Source organism: Tachysurus vachellii, chromosome 17 (genome assembly GCF_030014155.1).
Source record: "Tachysurus vachellii isolate PV-2020 chromosome 17, HZAU_Pvac_v1, whole genome shotgun sequence".
Lineage (NCBI taxonomy): Eukaryota > Metazoa > Chordata > Actinopteri > Siluriformes > Bagridae > Tachysurus > Tachysurus vachellii.
This window is the reverse complement of record NC_083476.1, coordinates 10,806,065-10,828,278: the sequence shown is the minus strand read 5'-3', so window position 1 is coordinate 10,828,278 and position 22,214 is coordinate 10,806,065. Positions and strand designations below refer to the sequence as shown.

The 22,214-nt window shown below is 38.8% G+C and overlaps 1 protein-coding gene across 1 annotated transcript; it reads left to right on the top strand.

Moving 5' to 3' along the window:
* Positions 1-4,842: 4,842 nt before the first annotated feature.
* On the top strand, positions 4,843-15,537 carry qpctlb (glutaminyl-peptide cyclotransferase-like b). The gene is made up of 8 exons (XM_060890759.1): positions 4,843-5,030; positions 6,101-6,313; positions 6,702-6,848; positions 7,334-7,627; positions 11,940-12,101; positions 12,197-12,296; positions 14,371-14,487; positions 14,593-15,537. Exons 2-8 carry the CDS (start codon positions 6,107-6,109, stop codon positions 14,736-14,738), a joined length of 1,173 nt encoding a protein of 390 aa, XP_060746742.1. The 5' UTR covers positions 4,843-5,030; positions 6,101-6,106; the 3' UTR covers positions 14,739-15,537.
* The last annotated feature ends 6,677 nt before the right edge of the window (positions 15,538-22,214 follow it).

The window sequence follows — 22,214 nt, the reverse complement described above, 5'->3', positions numbered from 1 at the left end:
TTAAACAGATATTACCAGTAGCTATCCAACCCATTCTAAAGAGAATAAATTCTTCCCTTAGCACTGGCTATGTGCTGAAATATTTTAAGCTAGTAGTTATCAAACCTTTGATTAAAAATCTGACCTCAACCCAAGCCAGCTGTCCAACTGTAGGCCAATATCAAACCCCCCCCTTTATCTCCAAGATCCTAGAAATGGTTGTAGCACAGCAGGTATGCTCATACCTACATACTAATAATATTCATAAAGGTATCAGTCAGAATATAGGCCTTATCATAGCACAGAGATAGCGCTGGTTAAAGTTGTAAATGACCTGTTACTGGCCTCTGATCAGGGTTGTGTCTCTTTGCTAGTATTACTCGATCCTAGTCCATCTTTTGATACCGTGGATTATGCTATTCTACTTGAAAGGATTATTAGATAAATAGTGCAACATGTTGTTGGTGTTAAATGGACAGCCCTCTCCTGGATCGGGTCGTATGTGGCAGATCGAAATCAGTTTGCAGATATAAATGGTGACTACTCTAAACAAACAAAGGTAATGTTCGGTATTCCGCAAGGTTCTGTTTTAGGCCCATTGCTTTTCTCCCTATATATGCTACCCCTTGGTGCAATTATTTGTAAACATGGTATTGGCTTCCACTGTTATGCTGATGACATGCAGCTATATGTTTCAGCTAAGTCAGATGTGAGTCACCATCTTAATAAGATTGAAGATTATGTGAAGGACATTAGACAGTGGATGCTTACTAACTTCTTCCTGCTTAACTCTGACAAGACAGAAAGGCTTTTACTAGGTCAACAGGCAGTCAGAAGTAAGCTTTCTGATTACAGAGTAACTCTGGATGGTCTTTCTATTACATCATGTGCAGCAGTAATAGACCTTGGTGTGATATTGGTACCAGTCTCTCACTTTAAGCTCACATAAATAATATCACAAGGTTAGCCTTCTTTCATCTTAGACATATTGCTAAGATAAGAAATATGATGTCATTACATGATGTAGAAACACTAGTTCATGCATTTGTTAGCTCTAGGTTGGTTTATTGTAATGCTTTACTGTCTGGATGTTCCAGTAGAAGCATAAACAAGCTCCAGTTAGTCCAGAATTCAGCGGCTGGTGTCCTAACTAGAACCAAATGATATGAACATATCACCCCTATCTTATCATCATTGCATTGGCTCCCAGCCAGGTTTCACAATGATTATAAAATACTATTATTAACCTATAAAGCACTTAATGATCTCGTGGCCACAGTACCTGAAAGATCTTTTGGTTTTTCATGATCCATCATGCCTACTTCGATCAAAAGGTGCAGGCTATTTGGTAGTACCTCAAGAACAAAAGGCTACAGCAGGGGGCAGAGCTTTTTCTCACAACGCCCCACAGTTATGGAACAGACTTCCAAATAGTGTTCGGGACTCAGACACAGTCTCAATGTTTAAGTCCATCCTAAAAACACATTTGTTTAGTCTAGCTTTTTATGAATAGCTTTTCTTAGGTAAAGGAGTAGATCTGGAGAGCTCATGGGCATAGATTGTTTGGTGAACTGGGATGTCTGGATGCTGTCGGCTTACCACCCTCGCAAGTCACTCAGTTTTGCAGACTGTGGAGTGGTGGGATGCTTTATGTCCCAGGAAGCCCTCATGTCTGTCATGCCTTCTGGCTCTAGCCTTTTAGTTATGCTGTCATAGCTAGTCTTGCCGGAGTCGTTGTCTGCAACAATTTTTCTCTTTCTCTGTTGAGGTATATATGCCACTCCCAAGCTCCCAGTGTTCCGAGTTTCTAGCCTGATCTTCTCTTCTTACGGAGCTACTTTGTCAATCCTGATGTTCTACTGCTGGTTGGAGTCTCGTCACCCGGTGGTCACCTTGCCCGGGATTGATCTGCATGGTCAGCCAGTGTCTCATCGGATTGTTGTGGATGGAGCCGCCCGTAGACTGTCATGCCTTCTTTGAACCAATGTTGTGTCAGTCAGCCGTGTGGTCTGGTCTTTATCAGCAATCAGTTCTGTGCTGAATTCAGAGTTTACGATGTTTATCAGGAGCTTTCAGTTGCACTATTATAAACTGTTGTAGAAAGGACATCTTTACATTTTCATTATTTACTGTAGAGTGTCACCCAAATGAGGACGGGTTCCCTTCTGAGACTGGTTCCTCTCAAAGTTTCTTCCTCATATCATCTCAGGTAGTTTTTCCTTGCTGCCATCACCTCCAGCTTGCTCATTAGGGATAAGGATAGATTATAAGGATAGATAGTATTTTAGGGGGCACGGTGGCTTAGTGGTTAGCACGTTCGCCTCACACCTCCAGGGTCGGGGTTCGAATTCCCGCCTCCGCCTTGTGTGTGGAGTTTGCATGTTCTCCCCGTGCCTCGGGGGTTTCCTCGAGGTACTCCGGTTTCCTCTCCCGGTCCAAAGACATGCATGGTAGATTGATTGGCATCTCTAGAAAATTGTCCCTAGTGTGTGATTGCGTATTCAATATTCAAATATACATATTCAAACTTATGTAGTAGCAGCAGTTTGATGAGGTATTGAAAAATGTGGTATCTCTGGAAAATTGTCTGTAGTGTGTGATTGCGTGAGTGAATGAGAGTGTGTGTGTGCCCTGCGATGGGTTGGCACTCCGTCCAGGGTGTATCCTGCCTTGATGCCCAATGACGCCTGAGATAGGCACAGGCTCCCCGTGACCCGAAGTAGTTCGGATAAGCGTTAGAAGATGAATGAATGAATGAATGAATGAATGAATATAGTATTTTAAATTTTAAGTTAATATTTTTTTAATTACTTTTAAACATTAATTGTATATACTAATTAATTTATTTTTATCCTTATTTTTATTCATCTTATTATTATATATTTATTTCTTTTTTCTCTCTCTTCTGTTTCCATACATCTGTAAAGCTGCTTTGAGACAATGGGAATTGTTAAAAGCGCTATACAAATAAATTTAATTGGAGTACATGGTGAATTATACGCTATATACCTTTTGTTACAAAGCCTTTTGATCTTTCATAGTCTCTTTTTTTTTAGTTTTTTAGTTTCTGGTTTACTTGTTTGCTCTTGCCGGTGCTTGTTCACACACTGTCATACCTGCACTTGCAACCTTCTCAGCATCTCTTCCTGGCACTCTATTATACTACTATCATAATTTATAATTTACCTACAGTGGACTGTATATTAGATTGACAGATTGAATATAAGCAGGATTCCCATAAATCATTTTCAGATTTATTTTCAGATGGTAAAAATTTTTCAGATTTTACCATCACTCCCACCATGCATGACAATGACTCTATACAGTCTGACTGAACACAAGTTGCAATCATTCGTAAGCCTTTATCATTTACTTACAAGTTTTAATAAACCATCCAGAGTGATGAAAACAGGCTTACTCACTGTTAAAGATCCATTTCTGGCTGAGAATGCACAAAACTAAAACCAAACGCTCTCTCTCTCTTCATCTATCTATCTATCTATCTATCTATCTATCTATCTATCTATCTATCTATCTATCTATCTATCTATCTATCTGTCTGTGTGTGTGTGTGTGTGTGTGTGTGTGTGTGTGTGTGTGTGTGTGTGTGTTTGGGGTGGGGTGGGGGTCGGTGTGTGTGTGATACATTTTTGAAACTGCCTCAGGGGCACTGTATTTTCTGTAATCTTGAAATATGTTTTGTATGTCTTCTGTTTTATAATCTGTGCACTACACTGTTTTATCACCTCTTCTTGCTCTTCTTGCAAAAGTTGTCTTTCAGTTTCATACTGCCTGGCAGCATGGCTTCATCAACACCACAGACCTGTGTACATGAGTAAACATATAAAAAATAAATGATTGAATAAAATGTATTCATTTCATCCTTATTATTATTTATTTCATCCTTGTTTAGATTTCTCCCTTGAGGTGAGTGTACATGTGACTGCCACAGATCCGTATTTAACATTAGTTTGCCTTCTGAACCACTATGACTACTAGTACCAGAGAGACATGTTTAGTGTAAAAAGCTGGACAATAAACCAACAAAGTATAATTTACATTTTTAATGTATAAATTCAGCTGGTGTTGCTTACCTTTATTAGCACCTGTTATGAATTGTTATGACAGGACCGGCGCACCGCAGTCCTGCTTATCTGCCATTGGCTGAAATAAAATTAGAGTTATTTTTCTGGTTCTCACTGATTGGTCAGCGCACAACCAATAAAACACTTGAGCTATTTATCAAACAAATTTGTATCCTAGCGCAGAATTGAAGTGTATCTTATTGGCAGCATCGTTGCTATGCTGTTACTATGCGGAAAATGTTATGCATCTGTAATGAATTTTACCTCAGCTGTCAGTATTAAGTGACAAACAAAAACAAATAAAGAATAATTACTTTACTGGACAAACATATTCGTTTGCATGTTTTACTCTTGGGGAAATGATTTTTTAGTGGTTTGATTCATTTAGTTTAGGACAGTAAACGAGTGGAATCTTTTACTCACTGATTAGTTTTCGGTGACGTTTGAAGGAACCAGTGGGATTTAGCATACAAGATTAAAAGAACTCTTGCTTTGTGTGACCATCTTGCACAGTCAATTTTGTGAACAAAATAAAAAAATAAGGACATCGTTTTGTGTGTGTGTGTGTGTGAGGGTGTGTGTATATGTGTGTTTGTGCGTGTGTGTGTGTGTGTGTGTGTGTGTGTGTGTGTGTGTTTGTGCGCGCATGAGCTTTTTTTTTTAAAATGGATAAACTATCATTTGCACAATTGGCTCAATGAATCATTCAGATGCAGTTCAGTCAGTAAGCTCCGATTCACTCAGATTCGGCACATCGCTGTCACACCATGTTAGAGCACAGAGCCGCGCGCGTTCTGTGTGTTCTTCAGGAGAAAGACGATACGAAGGTTATATAAATATGAACTGCTAAATTAAATCCTTTTGGAATAGTCGTACAACATGGCGGGGCCGATGCAGTTTACTGAAATCTAGGCGATTGCATGAAGGTTGAGCATTGTGTAAACTGAACTCTCAGTGCCACTGCTGGTAAGTGCGATGCTTTACTGTATACACTGTATATACACTGTACTGTTCTTAGCCTAGATACTGTAACTGTTACAGGGACATTGCGCTTAATCTCCTACAGTATTTATTAAAACCTTTAGAAAATAATCAAAATGTTCATTTTAATGATCTCAATAATAATACGGACAACAGTAATAAAGATTTGGACTATCATTACCACTGTTCAATAGAGTTGGTTTAGCAGTGTTTAGTGTTCATTGTGGTTTTTTATATAGTCTGTCTGTTTACAGTATATATATATATATATATATATATATATATATATATATATATATATATATATATATATATATATATATATTATTAACTGACTTTGCACTGTCTGTCACAGTGTTTCTCACATTGTCTGACATTGTTATTTTGTGGGCAGCACTGTGATTCTAGGGGAATTATATTTCATACTAAAATAATACTCTCTGTGAGGAGAGGAATAACAATAAATCTTATTATTAGACAATCCTATATGAGCTTGTTCCAGAACCATGGGCATTATTACAGTGCTCCATTGCCTTTGCAGCAATATCAGCCTTCACCTTTCTGGGAATGCTTTCTACATTGTCTACATACAGTGAGTCAGTTGAAAGCTGTGCAAAAAAAAGTATTTGTGTGCTCAAGCACTGATGGTGGACCTGGGTTGCAACTGATATTTCAATTAATTCCACAAATGTTCAGTGCATTTGAGGTGAGGGTTCACTGGAGCTCCTCCATTTCAAATTTGTCAAACCATGTCTTTAAGGAAATCGTTTGTGCACAGGGTTAGGGGTTAGGGTTAGGCACATTCATGCTGGAATAGGAAAGGGCCTTTCCCAAAATGGTGCCAACATGTTGGAATCATACAATCGCCTACAATGTCTTAGCGTTAACATTAACCTTCACTGGAACTAAAGGGCTCAAATCCTGAAAAACAGCACCAGAACTATGCAATAAAATTATACATGAAGCCATTTACCATATTAATGAAAGCTATGCACATTGAATTGAATTGAAAATATTAATGTTTATGTTTATGGATTGTGTTACTTTCTGCACAGTTTGAGATGAAGCGCAGAAGGTCCAAGTCCACTCAGCTGAGCTGTGTTTTTGGCTTGTGCAGTCAGCCGCCTGTCTGCCGAATGAGATTGCTACTGCTCTGCTTGTGTGTGCTGCTGGCAGTGACTCTGAGTTTGGGATTAATGCTGTCTGACCATGAAACAAGAAGATCGGAAGATTTATTGGTCAGAGTTCCAGACCTAAAAAAGGATAAAGTGGGTAACCCACATCTCTATGTGTTTTGCATGTTTAAGTAGTGTCTTCAAGGCATGGAGGCTTGAATATGTGATGAAAATGTGGGCATATTTTTGAGTCCCTTAATGGAGATTTTCATGTAGGAAGAAAGAAGTCATTGGTGCTCAACATTAAGATGTGGCAGGCATTAAAAATTCATTTAATTTATATTAATTTCTCATTTTTGATTTTTTAGTATACATTTTTTTTCCTATTAGATCAATCTTAGGGAGATTTTGCCTTATTCAATTCAAAATAATAATGCTTTCAAGACCCTAATACCAAAATATCATATGTACATATCAGTCATATCAATCTGGTAATGTTTATCCCACACCTCTTAGTTAATGTATCATTTTTTTTCCCTAGCTGACCCACAGACCGAGAAAACCCACCGCAGCCCAGGTGAAGCGGCTTGTCTCTGGGGTAAACTGGGCTCGATTGTGGTATGCCCATCTCCAGCCCATCCTCATAGAGCGACATCCAGGCTCTCGTGGTAGCCGTACCGTTCGAAGGGTAAAGTTATGTATTGAGTAAGGATAAGATGGACAATCAGCATATTAAAAAATGTGTCCAGAAACTGCTTTAAAACTTCGGGGACTATACAAACAGTTACGATGGGCAAGCAGTTCTACACACATTTCACTGTAATAAATAAATAAATAAAATTGTATATATATATATTTAGGGATATGTGGGTAGAAGTGATTGCCCCGTGTGTCTGTATGTCTGTGTGTTCTAGTGTAGTTGAACTCAGTAACAACATCTGGTAAGATTTTCTTTCATGTTTGTCTCATTCTACCATCTTTATGGTTTGAATAACAGATTAGTTTTGAGTGATCAGATTTTTAGTTCTTTTCTCATGACAGGAAAAGGTGCCATACTGTACATGTTAATCACATATACACTATAGACATGATGTATAGAGAATAGGTTTAACAACTGTAGTGTATTTACACATTTTTTTACATTGTTGAATTTCTTCTCTGTGTTTAATTCAGCATATTTCCTCAGTGCTGGACTCTCTCTCTGCGGGGTGGACAGTGCAGATTGATTCCTTCAACTCTGAAACCCCTCATGGTCCAATTAATTTCTCCAACATCCTGGCGGTATTGGACCCCATAGCCCCTCGCCGTCTACTTTTAGCTTGCCATTATGACACAAAGAACATACCTTTAGGAAATCATGAGCCAAAGCATGTGTTTGTGGGGGCAAGTGATTCAGCTGTTCCTTGTGCTATGATGCTGGAACTGGTCACAGCACTGGACAGCCACCTAAAAATGCTCAAACAGCAGGTAGGTTCTGTTGGCCTTCTTTGTTTTTAAATGACATAATCACCATCTACTTTCATAGGAACACCTGCACAACTATATGTCTTCAGTTAATGTTCACATCAAACATCAGAATTAAGAACATGTGTGTTTTTATTGAGTTTATAAATGCATGGTTTTTGGTGCCAGATGGGCTGGTTTGAGTATTTCAGAAATTACTGATCTCCTGGGATTTTCACACACAGGAGTCTCTAGAGTTTATACAGAATGGTACAAACAAAAAACATCCTGTGTGCAGAGGGTCTGCAGGCTGAAGCACCTTGCATATTAAAAAGATCTGAGGAAAATGGCCAGATTAGTCTTAGTCGACCGGAAGTCTATAGTAACTCATATAATCACTCTTTACAACCATGGTGAGTAGACCTGTATCTCAGATCACACAACACATGAAACCTTGAAATGGATGGGTTACAACAGCAGAAGATCATATTGGGTTCCACTTCTGTCAGCAAAAATAAAAGAATCTGAGTGTATAATGACCACAGTCTCACTAAAACAATATCTAAAACAATAGCACTATCTCTGCAACTGCAGTCTATTTTGTTAGCTATCTGTCACATCTGACCTAACATACTACTGAAGTTAGATTCTACTCTACTTTATTATTAAAGTTAGCTTCTGCTATGTGAGGTGATGTCACAGAGGTGAGAGGAACTTAAAACTTGAAGTTATATTTTTAGCATCTTCTTATTGGAATCTATACAAAATAATGATGTGTTGGGATCTGAAACATGTGTTTCTATCTGAAACACAGAAAGACTAACATTTATAATTTACCTTAATCTATCATATGCTGTAAATCCCCTTCATCAGTATGGTTGTCTTCTCACATTTTAGTTTCTTTATACTGTAGTAGAAATTCCCTTGGATTAAAAACTACATTTGCTGTATTTGCTATAGCAGGTTTCCATAATAGATTCATAGCTAGATGAAACAGCATGGACTGTAGTGTTAGTATATGGGGAAAATGTTTATGAGTTTACACTTTACAGTTTGTTGGAATAGTTTTTGTATTATTAAGCTCGAGAGAGAAAAAAATAATCTTGTGAGGGAACAACTGATTATAGCTGGGATAACATAAGTTTAAACATAAAATGTATGGCAGGCCCTCACAGCCATATGTGAGCTGTCACCAAACTTTTTTCACAAAGTAGGAAGCAAACAATTGTGTAAAATGTCTTTGCATGCTGTAGCATTTCACTTGAACTTGTTTGATCTGCACCAAACTAACCCTAACCCACTGAACACCATTGGGATACATTGCATCATAAATTGATCAGCTACATCTTCATCCATTTCTGCTCCCCCATATCCTAACTGATAATATGGATGAAGCAGGAAAGCCAAATCAGTGGCATGGCATCACAGCTCATAAACAGCTAAAGGGAGAAAAGTAGCAGTGTCTAGATGACTTTAAAAGTCACACTTTCTCTTGCAAACACTCAGCTCCTTCTCCAGTCAGTGCACTCCATCATGAGCTCCATAACATTAAAGCATCCTATCATCATAGGCTTCCCCTGGCTGCAGCTCCATAATCCCTAGATATCAGGGTAAGTTTAAGGCTAGTGGCTACTCCTCAACAGCCATGGATAGTCAGGGCTTCAGAACTCAGAAGCCAAGAAGGCTCTCAGTCATCCTGACTCAATTCAGCCCTTTTTGGTGAAAGTTGATGTGTCAGAAAAGGGCATGGGATCCATTAAAGGGCAATTTAGAGAGAACAGAATCAGTGTTGTACTTCTCCAAAAAACTATCTCTCACAGAACAAAACTATGAGTGAAACCAGGAGCTACTAGCAGTAAACCCGTTAACTGGCCAGTAAAAGAATGGTGCCACTGGCTGAAGGGGGCTACTCACCCTTTCACCATATTTACAGACCACAAGAATACTGAGTATCTGAAACCAGTAAAATGTATAATAAACCTGGTCAGTTCTTCTAGTCATTAATTTTTGTCCGGCTCTATTTTATCATTTCTTTTAGACCTGGCTCCAAAATACTAAGGTGGATTCTATGATCTGCTTGCATGTGGTCAACCCTTGAGAGGGTAATGAAGAGCTCATTCTGTCCTCTTCTTGTTTAATGAGTGCTGTCATCTGGGAACTAGACTGGGCGATCACTTACACCCCTTAGCAGCAGAATTAATAGGTGTGGGAAAGCACCCATCTGTGTCTGGAAGAGACCAGTTCAGGTAACATGAACATTGATTTGGAAAACTGGTCTATGACTATGCGGACTATGGGGAGGCCTGAGGAATTGGGCAGATCTGTGAAGAAATCGGGCAATTTGGGAGCAGGGACACTTGTGTGGACAGTGGTACACAGATACTCAAGGTACATAGAAGATGTTCTTGAAGGATATTCTCCTCCAGTCAGTGTCTAATCTCTTCCAGTGCCAACTGCACTGCCAGCAACTCTGGTTGCCCATGTCATAGTTGTATTTGGCTGCTGACAGTTGCTGAGAGAAGAAGGCAACTGGATGGAGCTCAGTTCTTTTGATGAAGCCCTGAGGGAAAATAGTCTGCACCCTGTCTGCGAGGCATCAACTTTCATTATAAAGGGGTTTGAGTGGATAAGCTTGTTAAAGGACAGGGGCTGAAATATGGCTTGCTTGGGTGCTGGGTTCTACACCAGGTGCTTGGGGCTGCCTCTGCTGAAATGCATGTGGGGAGAGCAATTGCACTGAAGCCCCGAATTAAACATCCCTGGAAGTTGGCAAAGCCAAGGAAGTGTTGCATCTCCTTAATGGTGTTGGGATTAGGCCAATTCACCACTACCACTACCTTGACTTGCTCCTCATAATTTGGCAATTGTCAAAGCTGTTCATATGATTATGCTTGCGCATTTTTTCCATCTCCAAAACCTTTGGGTGGCACAGGAGCACTGAAGATGCTGTCTCCATGGTGTTACACACCATACTACCTCTCCTGGATAACAAGAACACTTATACAAGAATTCTGTTTGCTGATTTCAGTTCAGCGTTTAATACAGTCATACCCTCCAAGCTAATCGCTAAACTTGACATCAACACCTTCTTTGCAATTGGATACTGGACCTCCTGAGCAACAGACCACAGCATGAACACTGGTATTCCCCAAGGCTGTGTGCTGAGTCTCTTCCTGTACTCTCTCTTCACCCATGACTGCAGGCCTGTGCAGAGTACTAATACTAAGCCATAATCAAGTTTGCAGATGACACCATTGTGATTGGCCTCATCAGCGACAATGATACTAGCAAGACCAAGGAGCCTATTGTGGATTTTAGAAAGAAGAGAGGTAACACACACCCTTATTCACATCAATGGGGTGATGGGTGAATGTGTTACCAGCTTTAAGTTCTTGGGGATCCATAACTCTGAGGACTTGTCTTGGTTCACTAACACGTCCAGTCTGACCAAGAAGGCTGTCCAGTGCCTCTTCTTCCTGTGAATATTGAGTAAAAACCATCTTGAAGAACTTCATCCTCTGTGCAGTGGTGAGCTGTATCACAGTCTGGTATGGGAATATGTATATATATATACTGTATATATATAGAGAGAGAGTGAGTTTTTTTTAATCTTAGGTAAATGTGTGTAAAAATGATTGCCTGTGTGTGTGTGCGCGCGCATGCATCCATGCGTGTGTGTGTGTGTGTGAAGGTACAGAATTTATGTGAATTTATTATGTACTACTTTGCATTTCTGGTTAGATGCTACCTGTGTTTCCTTTTCTTGTACCCAAAGTTGAATCTAATCTCGATCTAATATTAAATTATCTGTTATAGACCTTTATAGACCTGTTTAAGAGTGTGTAGAATCTTCTGAAAACAGCAAGGCCAATTCTTTTGTCCTTACCCTTTACTAAAAATTGGGTGTCATGTTCTAAGATGAAATTCTGATCCATTGTCTCATATTCATCTTTTGATCTCAAACACAAATGTCTTCAGTATAGAGCAAAAACAAAAGAATGAGCCTTATATGTAGGTTACATATTTTTAAATGTGTTGAGGAGCTGCAAAAATTACCACATACACGTTAAATAATTATAAAATTTTAGCAAGTATACTATATTATATATACACTATACTATATTAGAAGTATACTATATATACTATAAAGAGATAATGATCTAGAAGTGTAGAAATGACATATCCTTGTCTATTGCTGTGGTAAGGAATGACATGGTACAGAATGGGTACCATGGAAATAGAATAGGAATAGAAAGAGAAATATCTTTAAGATTGTAGGAACAGACGCACCACTGAATACATTTGAGCACTGTTCTTGTGTCTGCTCTTTCTGAAGATGGCTCATGTGACACTTCAGTTGGTCTTCTTTGATGGGGCAGAGGCTTTTCAGGAGTGGACTGCCTCTGACTCTCTGTACGGTTCCCGACATCTCGCAGAACACATGTCCCGTGTTCCACATCCTCCAGGTTCTGAACACACAACACTGCTGCATGCCGTGGTAAGAGTGTGTGGATGTTTTTTCTTTGTTTCTTTCATTTTGTTACATTTTAACCAAAAATACTGATAATAACACAATTTTATTGCAATCACTAGGATCTCTTCATTCTCTTGGCTCTGATCGGTGCCCCAGGTCCAACATTTGTGAATCATTTTCAGAACAGTGCACGCTGGTTTGATCAACTTGTTTTGGCAGGTAATGAAGTTTAGTCCTGAAGTGAGATCATTTTGAATTAAAGCACATTTGTAGTGTTTTGACATTTATATCAACAGCACAGCTCACTCATGAATTATAATAACTGTGTAATGAGGAGGCTCTAGAATCCATGTGCAGATAAAACACAGCTTTAATACATCCAGAAGCAAACAATCCAAAATCACAGGCAAACAAGTAAATGTAGCAAACAGGCAAATAAACAAAGTAGCAAGGTGCTAGGCTAACAAAACAGACAAGGGCTAAGCCAACGTTAAGTACAAAACAGAACAAAGGGTGAAACACAGAATGGCAAACAAATGCAAAAGAAATGGCTTGGTATGCAACAGAGTTGACGATACTTTGCGTGAAAAATGGCATGCTCTTTGCTTTTATAATTAAGCACCCAGAATAAAAACTGGAAGTACTGAAGGTGACACCTGTGTCACCAGGAATCCATGATGGACCTGACCAAGAAGGCTTGTGCCCCATCAACCTCAGTGGGTGGGGTGCTGGTAGAGGGTCGGTGCTGTTAGGGTCTCTAGGGTGGGCTAGATTTATGAGTGAGGCATGAAATGAGGGTGATATATGGTAGGTGGCTGTAGACAGTACAGTATGTCACTGGGTTGATTTGTCTTAATATCCTGAATGGGCCGATGTATTGAGTTGAGTTTGTGGCATGTTGTTTTTAAGTGCAGGTTTTTGGTGGATAGCCCAACAAGCTTAACTGGCCTAGGAGCGCTGATTTCGGACTGCTCTCTGTAGGCTTACATGGGCATTTTCCCAGACTTCCTGGCTACGACGGAACGAGTCATTCAAGGCAGGGACCCTTTGATGGTTCCCCCAACCATGGGAAAAAAGGTGGTTGGTATCCTAGGATACATTGGAATGGGATGAGACCGGTGGCTGCATGGTTATAGGTGTTTTGGGTGTATATTTGCCACAGGAGAAGCTCACTTTAATGTCATATGTTTGTCAAAGTTCATAGCTTTTTCTTAACTCCTGGTTAGTCACTCTGCTTGTCCATTGGATTGGGGGTGGTAGCTCTATTATAGACTTATGTTGATCCATATTGTTTCAATGGCGGTGGGTAAATTCTTTAGGGGAATTAATCAACTCCCAGAGTCCAGTCCAGAGCCCTTCCTGAAATAAGGGTCATGAGAAATGCACACTTGGTAGAGTCCTCCTCGTAGGCATCTGGCTGGTGATTAAAGAATATCTTGCATTGGTGGAGAAATCTTTTGCAGCCATCAGCTGAGCCATCAAATTTTTCCAGCAGGTGAAATTTTTTTGGTCTACAACTTGATTTTTTGTCCCATAACTCTCAGGATCTTTTAAGAAATTTAAAATGACTGTCTTACTGCATCGAACCCCAGCAGCAATGGCACATGGCGAGAGCCCTTGCTTGTGCAACTCAACAATCCTGCCACGTTCAAAAACAAAAAACCTTTTTACTTTTGCCATCAGGAGCTCATGACAGTGATGTGTGACAGTATGACTGTTTTTGCACAGATTTTAATTTTAAAGGCTATGGTCTTAAACATTTGATCAGTAATGCAGTATTTTTTGTCTCTTGCTCTTGTTTCTTCTTTTGGCATTTTGAAGGTATACTTACGACCTGGTTACTATCCACCACTGAGAAGTGTGAATAAATGTAATATTTGTAAAATAAATGTATAAATAAATGTGTAAATATTCAGAGTTGAGAGGTTTACTACTAGTAGTACTGTACTACAACTACTACTATTTCTATGCTATTTTATTTAGTTGATTGAATAGCTGCTGGTTTGACAACAAAGGCTTCAAAGTTTAAATAAAGGAGCATATGTAGAAATTGTTTAAAAAAAATAATATATATATAAATATATAAATAAATAAATAAATAAATAAATAAATAAATAAATAGGTGTAAAATGAGGATTTTCCAAGGCTTTAAAGAAAACTATACATTTTCTAAAACATATAAAAGTTGCATGTTGTAGTCCTCCAGACCTTATATATTATGCTAAAATCACCTTTTAATGAATAAAATGATCATTTTGTTCTAATGAACTTTGCATCTCTGGTTCTGTCAAAGAAAAGAGACTCCATAATCTAGGCTTGCTGTCTTCCCATCCCACTGAGCAGGCATACTTCAGAAAAGATATAACTGTGGGACCAGTAGATGATGACCATAAGCCTTTTCTTCAGCAAGGTAAGAATGAGAAGTTTAGTCAAAATCAAATGGACATTAAACAGTTTGCTTCTTTTTATTCCTTAAATTGCCAAATAATTCCTTGTTGTTTTGGGCTGATTGTAGGGGTTCCAGTGCTACACATGATTGCTACACCCTTTCCGACATATCGGCACACACCAGAGGACAGTGCAGACAAGGTTCATGGTCATACAGTGGAGAATCTCACCAAAGTGCTGGTGGTCTTTTTGGCAGAATATCTTGGGTTGTAGATGAAAATTACTCTACTCTACTATCCTTCCACATACCCCTTGGAATCTACGCTAAATATGTAAAGCTGCCTTATCGCTCACTTTATACCCAAAATACAGTACAACTGTTTTTGGGACTTGTCTTATACTGAATAGTATATACAATAAGCCCAAGCTATCTTTCAATAGCCTTAGTTTGTGTGTAGAAAACAAAGAAAGAATGTACATTAGCATTATGTTTCTGTGGTGTTTACACTGCTCTATCACGAGAGCAATAACAATCAATATGGAAGCTGTGCAGCAATATATACACAAACCAAATAATGGCTGTTACCTTGTATGTACATGCACTTAAATATGTGTATAATGCAGTGAAATACTGCCATATTATAAAAAGTAATAAGAATATACTTCTGTATACAATAGGGTTGCCTTTCAGGATTTCTTGTCTTCATTAGCGTAGGGTTGCCATTACCGGCCTATTAAAAGGTCCAGTATTTGCACGGTTGCACTTCTCAATACCGTAGATGTAAACACACATGGATGCAAAGAATACTATTGTATTTTTTACATAAAAGAAAATATTTTAGGACCTTAGGAAGATTTTGGATATTTTTGGTTAAACTAATGTGACTGGTAAAAACTGACAATGCACTAATAGCATTTGATATCAATCTATCATAAACATTGTATTTAAAAATAGCAAAGCTTCCGCTCCATTCACCTGGCAAATGCTGCGCTAGCAAAATATATTTTTTTGTTGAAAACTGAATGTCCCATTATTTGTATTTAATATTGTGATTAAACATGGGATACACCACTGTGTGATTTTCACTTGTGAAAAAATTACAGTGACACTATATTCAGAGCATATAAGGAGGAGCTAGTGATCCCAGATACAGAACACTAAAACAGGTAAGTACGATTTTAGACATACATACACACACACACACACACTACAGAGTAAATTATCAAATAACAGCCAAATTTAAACCCATTTGAGAGGTGTGTCTAAAAAGAGCAGCATTACAAATAATTGGTTAGCATACTGTGTGTATACAAATGCAAAACAGGATTGATATTTTTAGCATCTAAATGTTATTTTTTCATGTTTTAATTAATCTACTTTTCGAGATGCAGAACTTAATGGTGCCAAGTTTTGAAAAGCATGTCAGTTATTTATATTGGATCATTAATATAGAAGATTACTTGCATGTAATCAGTTTTATGCTCTAATGGAATGAAGTCAGGTTCTAGGATGGCCAATAATAAAACAGACTTATCTAAATATTAAAATAATTTTTTATTACATTACTGGATACATTTTATTTTATTGAGTGAACAAGGGTAACTGATTCAACAGGTTGACAAAACATGTCTTAGTTTGTTGATTATGTGCCTTCAGTGTCAGTTATATTAAACATAGTTGCATTTGCCCTATTGAATTAAGTTGCTGTTTTTTTTTTTTTAACAGCTCACGTAATTATATGGGACCTTCTCAGTTAGTAGCATTTAGTAAATGTACAGCAAGTGTAAATATTTGTCTTATTTTTTTTTAAGTCTTATTTATGAAAATTTGCAGGCGTCTAGTAAATGGATTTATCTAAAATCCTGAGTGACTGTTTTCCTCTAGCTATCAAATAACACGGATCACTGTTTTTTTCTTTTTGTTATTCCTCTGGAAACTAGTGTTCCCAAAAGTAGTAAATGTGTCATATTGTTCCTTTGCACTCACACCCATCATGATGAAGTCCTTCGAGAGGCTTGTCATGAGGCACATCAAGAGACACAGCTACCATCTTCACTGTACCCCCTTCAGTTTGTGTATCGTCTAAAACACTCCACAGACAATGCCATTGCAATGACCCTCCATCTGGGCCTCACCCACCTGGTCAATAAATGTTCAAATGCTGTTCACTGACTTCAGTTCAGCATTCAATACAATCATCCCTCAGCACCTGACTGAGAAGTTGAGCCTGCTGGGACTGATCACACTTCCTTGTGTACCACTGTGCCACTCCTTCAGAATTAGTTGAAAGAAACACTTAGTCATTCAAGGTACAAAGATTTATTACAAAAATAGGACAAAGGATATACACAAAACAGACAAAATGATTTATGTAAATAACTCATCAAAAAGTGGTCCCAGCTCTCCAAGATGTTAACAGCCAACTCACACTAACTATATTAGCTAGTTTCCTAGCATGTGGCAGGCCCTTAAAGCATAAGGCAGCATCTCCCTGATAATTCACACTGAAAAGCAAAAAACACCACAATTCAAATAAAACTAACAACTCAAAACATAAGCCTTCACTCATAACCACATCAAGAAAACATGGCAAACATAGATCCCATACAAGAAAAGGCCCACACACATACAGAAAGCAAGCACTAAGAATCAAGCTGGCAATATACAGTAAGGCTGGGAATTTTTTATACTGTAAAAAGGAATTACAAAAAAAAAAAAAAAAAAAAACCCAGCCAACCAGACTCATACACGAACAAACCACAAAATACACGTGCTGCCACTATGTAGCACACACCTCTGAGACCGGCCAGCCAGGGAACCAAACAAAAACAATACAGGAGAAACAGCAATTGACTTAAATCTAAAACAGAAGAAAACAAAATTAACAATACATCCTATATTTTTATTAAAACACTAAACATTTAAAGCCCCAGTTACCAACTGCACAATCTCAATTTAATTAACATATGAAACACATTTACCTTCTTTAGCATTGCCAAATCTAACCATGCGAGTTGTCATTTAAGAATAAGGGTGACGTGCAGAGTCGCAGCAACTATAGGGGGATAAAGTTGATGAGCCATACAATGAAGTTGTGGGAAAGAGTAGTGGAAGCTAGGTTAAGGAAGGTGGTGGAAATTTGTGAGCAGCAGTATGGCTTCATGCCGAGAAAGAGCACAACAGATGCAATTTTTGCTCTGAGAATGTTGATGGAGAAGTATAGGGATGGTCAGAGGGAGTTGCACTGTGTGTTTGTAGACTTAGAGAAAGCGTATGACAGGGTGCCAAGAGAAGAGCTGTGGTACTGTATGAGGAAGTCAGGAGTAGCAGAGAAGTATGTCAGAGTGGTGCAGGACATGTATGAGAGGAGCAGGACAGTGGTGAGGTGTGCTGTAGGTCAGACAGAGGAGTTTACAGTGGAGGTGGGACTGCATCAGGGATCGGCTCTGAGCCCCTTCCTGTTTGCTATAGTGATGGACCAGTTGTCAGAGGAGGTCAGACAGGAGTCTCCTTGGACGATGATGTTTGCAGATGACATTGTGATCTGTAGTGAGAGCAGGGAGCAGGTGGAGGAAAACCTGGAGAGGTGGAGGTTTGAAAGTCAGTCGTAGTAAGACTGAGTACATGTGTGTGAATGAAAGGGAGGGAAGTGGAATAGTAAGGTTACAGGGTGAAGAGGTGAAGAAGGTACAGGAGTTTAAGTACTTGGGGTCAACAGTCCAGAGTAATGGAGAGAGTGGGAAAGAAGTAAAGAAGCGAGTGCAGGCAGGTTGGAGTGGGTGGAGAAAGGTGTCAGGAGTTCTGTGTGATAGGAAAATATCAGCAAGAATCAAGGGGAAGGTGTACAGGACAGTGGTGAGACCGGCCGTGCTGTATGGTTTAGAGACAGTGACACTGAAGAAGAGACAGGAGTCAGAGCTTGAGGTAGCCGAACTGAAGATGTTGAGGTTCTCTTTGGGTGTGACAAGATTGGACAGGATTAGGAACGAGTACATCAGAGGGACAGCCCATGTTGGACGTTTGGGGGACAAAGTTAGGGAGGCGAGATTAAGATGGTTTGGACATGTTCAGAGGAGGGAGAGTGAGTATATTGGTAGGAGAATGTTGGACATGGAGCTGCCAGGCAGGAGGCAAAGAGGAAGGCCAAAGAGGAGGTATATGGATGTAATTAATGAGGATTTGAAGCTAGTGGGTGCAAGTGTTGAGGATGCAGAAGATAGGGTTAGGTGGAGAGAGATGATTCGCTGTGGCGACCCCTGAAGGGAAAAGCCGAAAGAAGAAGAAGATTTACCTTCTTTAGCAGATATAACCATCAGTCAATGTTTGAGCATTTATTCACATCTGAATAAAAACACATTACCAGAGAAAAATACAATTCAAACATTTCATCCCATCTTAATTAATTTAAACAAAGCCCATATATTTACCTATACCAGCAGCTGTCAACATACACAGTCAGCATTACTTAATTCATCTGCATCTAGGTAAGCAAAAACACAATTTGCCCATAACATCAAAATAAATATCAATAAATAAACAAATCAAACAATATAAGAATAACCAGCCAGCCTACCTCATCTGGGGCAAATTCAGACACAACCAAACAAAGCAGCATTATATCCCATGTGCTTTTAAAACAAGGCCCAAATCTCAAAGCCTCTTCCCAGTGCCTGCTTAAAAAGTCTTGGAATAAGTAGTCTACCACACCCCCCTACTGGTAGGCACTTGCCTGGTTACACTTGGTTTTCATCAGGCGTAGAACTTCACCTGGTCACTCAACAATAGCTACATCAGTAAAAAAAGCCCAGCAGAGACTCTACTTTTTTACGAAGGCTGAGGAAAGCACATCTCCCTCCCCCATCCTGAACACATTTTAACGAGGAGCCTTTAATATCATCCTGAGCAGCTGAATCACTGTCTGATTTGGGAACTGCATCGTCTTGGATTGCAAATCCAACAGCATTGTGGATGTCCCTACACACCCCTCACACACTCTTCAGCCTTCTGCCATATTGAAAAAGGTACCGTAAAAAAGTCTCACATCTTGAAAAAGTCTCACATCCAGACTGTGCAATAATTTCTTCCCTCAAGCCATCAGGCTTCTCAACAAAGCCTTTTTCTGGTACCTTTTTTAAATTAATTTCAAACTTTAATTGTATATATTTATACAAAATTTATTTATCTTTATACTTATTTCTTCTTCTTCTTCTTCTTCTTCTTCTTCTTCTTCTTCTTCTTCTTCTACTTCTTCTTCTTATATTTATTTCTTTTTCTCTCTCTTCTGTTTCCATACTTCTGTAAAGCTGCTTTGAGACAATGGGAAATCGTTAAAAGCACTATACAAATAAATTGAATTGAATTGAACAAACAAAACTGAACTATACCGAACAGACACACACTTACACCCAACTGTGTGAACTACACTAATCACTCACTCAATTGCTGTTTTTGCACACCACATTTTTCACTCACTCACTCACTCATTTTCTACCACTTATCCGAACTACCTCGGGTCACGGGGAGCCTGTGCCTCTCTCAGGCGTCATCGGGCATCAAGGCAGGATACACCATGGACGGAGTGCCAACCCATCACAGGGCACACACACACTCTCATTCACTCACGCAATCACACACTACAGACAATTTTCCAGAGATACCACATTTTTCAATACCTCATCAAACTGCTGCTACTACATAAGTTTGAATATGTTTACAATTGCTCTAGTTGCACAATGTACTTTTTAATATACAGTATACACACTGGTCAGTGCTTTCTTGTGTATTTTTTACTTTGTATTTTGCATGTACTTTTTCCTGCAGTAGGTTGCACATGTTGACCTTTATGTGGCTAGGACTTAAGTGAGGTCTCATGTTTTATTACTAGCTAAGTTACAGTAGCTGCGTTTATACTAAACCCTATGACATCTCTCAAAAATCACACACACACACACACACACACACACACACACACACACACACACACACACACAGTGAAGTGGCTCTATAACAAGAACGTAAAGTATTTTCCTGCCTTCAAAGGAGTCATTCCTGTGTGTTGCATGCTTGTAGATGCTAGGAACTTTAAGGGTTACTTTTGAAAGAGACAAAACAAGGAAACCTGACGTAAGAGTATAAAACAACTATTACTAGAATTAAAAGCTTCTTTAGGGGTTCAGGAAATGAAGGGTTCATAGGTTTCAAAAACATTCTACTAGAACCTGTATCTATGTGTTTCTCCCAAGACACAAACCATAAAGGCTTGGCATTTACGAATAGTAATACGGATGATAAGAATAACAATACTTTACTTTATTAAGAAACTGGAATGCTTGATCCCATAGTCATGGCACTCTGTAGTCTTCGCTACAGCAAGGTAAACACAGATTATACACATTATACATTATGTTCTCGTCTCCATCATTTTCTTCTTCTCTATCATACTTCTGTTATGTAAAACACCTTGACTAGTTTTTATTAGGTAGCCAAGCACAGAAGATGCACAGGCATGCTATTGTTACTCTAACTTTTTTGTTTTTGTTTTTCTTCTTTCTTTTTTTCTTTCTTCTCATTTTTCTTGTCTCAGGTGTCTGTCACCCACAGAACCATCTGCAGAAATTTTTTAAGTGCTGCCAACACTCTAGCGTTACCATGTGGTCAGATTTGAGCTTAATCTGAACAATTATGGTCACAACTGAATCCAAAAATGTAAAATCCAGACTTTTGTGGCCAATTAAATCTTCTGCCATCTTGAATTTTTTTTGTCACAAACTGTTTATTTCTACATTTTTTTTCCAATTCACCAACTCATTAAATCTCACTGCAGTCAGCTTAAGAGTAAACCTCACCACAATTAACAAAAGAACGTTTTGCCAACAAATCTGACAGCACGTCTATGAATGTACGGCACGCCAAGTCTGGGTGCTTTACCTTACAAAATGCTGCTTGTATCTTTAATTTTACTTGTAATTGATTTATGTTCCTGTTGTAGTTTCCTTTCAGTTGAAAGGAAAATTAAACATTAGACCATTGTCAAGTTCCTTCTGCAGTATGGTGCCATTCTGATTAAGAGTTTTTAATCCTACTGTGAAAAGGAGAAGATTGTGTGTCTGTACACCACACTGTGCTCTGTTTATCATCTGGATTCTTCGTTTCCTAATTGTTTCCAAACCGTTTCCAAACCCTTCTTCCCTTCATCAGATCCTGATCAACAACTGCAATTTCAGCTGGAGAAGATGTTCAAGATCATGAGAGTCAAACAGGTAATTGGAACACAACAGTTTGAAGGCTCATCTGAGAAATAAACAATCGAGAGAGAGCTGATTTCTTACAAGACTGAAGCAATGAAATGCTTCAGTAATGTAAGAATGTTTCTGAAATAACCCTCTGGGTGCAAATCCAGACCTCAGCCCTGCTAGAAACGGTGACAGTTTCTGACTTTCCCTAGCATATTTACGTACAGTATCCGATGACACAAATGACTTTCACTTTAAAATCCAGGATAAAATATGCATTATTTCTAACCTGCTATCAGGTAACAATGCCATGCTGGACAAATCCTGTTGTATCCCTTTTTCATCTGAACATGATCAGTTAGTAAGGAATATCTGCTCCTATCTTTTCACCTCAGATTGCCACAGAGGAAGTGTGGGTAATGACAGTCTTACACCCTTCTCCATGCTGAAAGATGTCTTTTATAAAAGCTGGTTTTGCTGAATTTTGAAGTTTTGAATCCACACTGAAACATAGAG

Coding starts and splice junctions, on each gene's coding strand:
- qpctlb (XM_060890759.1), top strand. CDS start 6,107: ATGAAGCGCAGAAGGTCCAAGTCCACTCAGCTGAGCTGTGTTTTTGGC. Junction 6,314..6,701: donor CAGACCTAAAAAAGGATAAA/GTGGGTAACCCA, acceptor TTTTTTCCCTAG/CTGACCCACAGACCGAGAAA. Junction 12,297..14,370: donor TGATCAACTTGTTTTGGCAG/GTAATGAAGTTT, acceptor GTTCTGTCAAAG/AAAAGAGACTCCATAATCTA.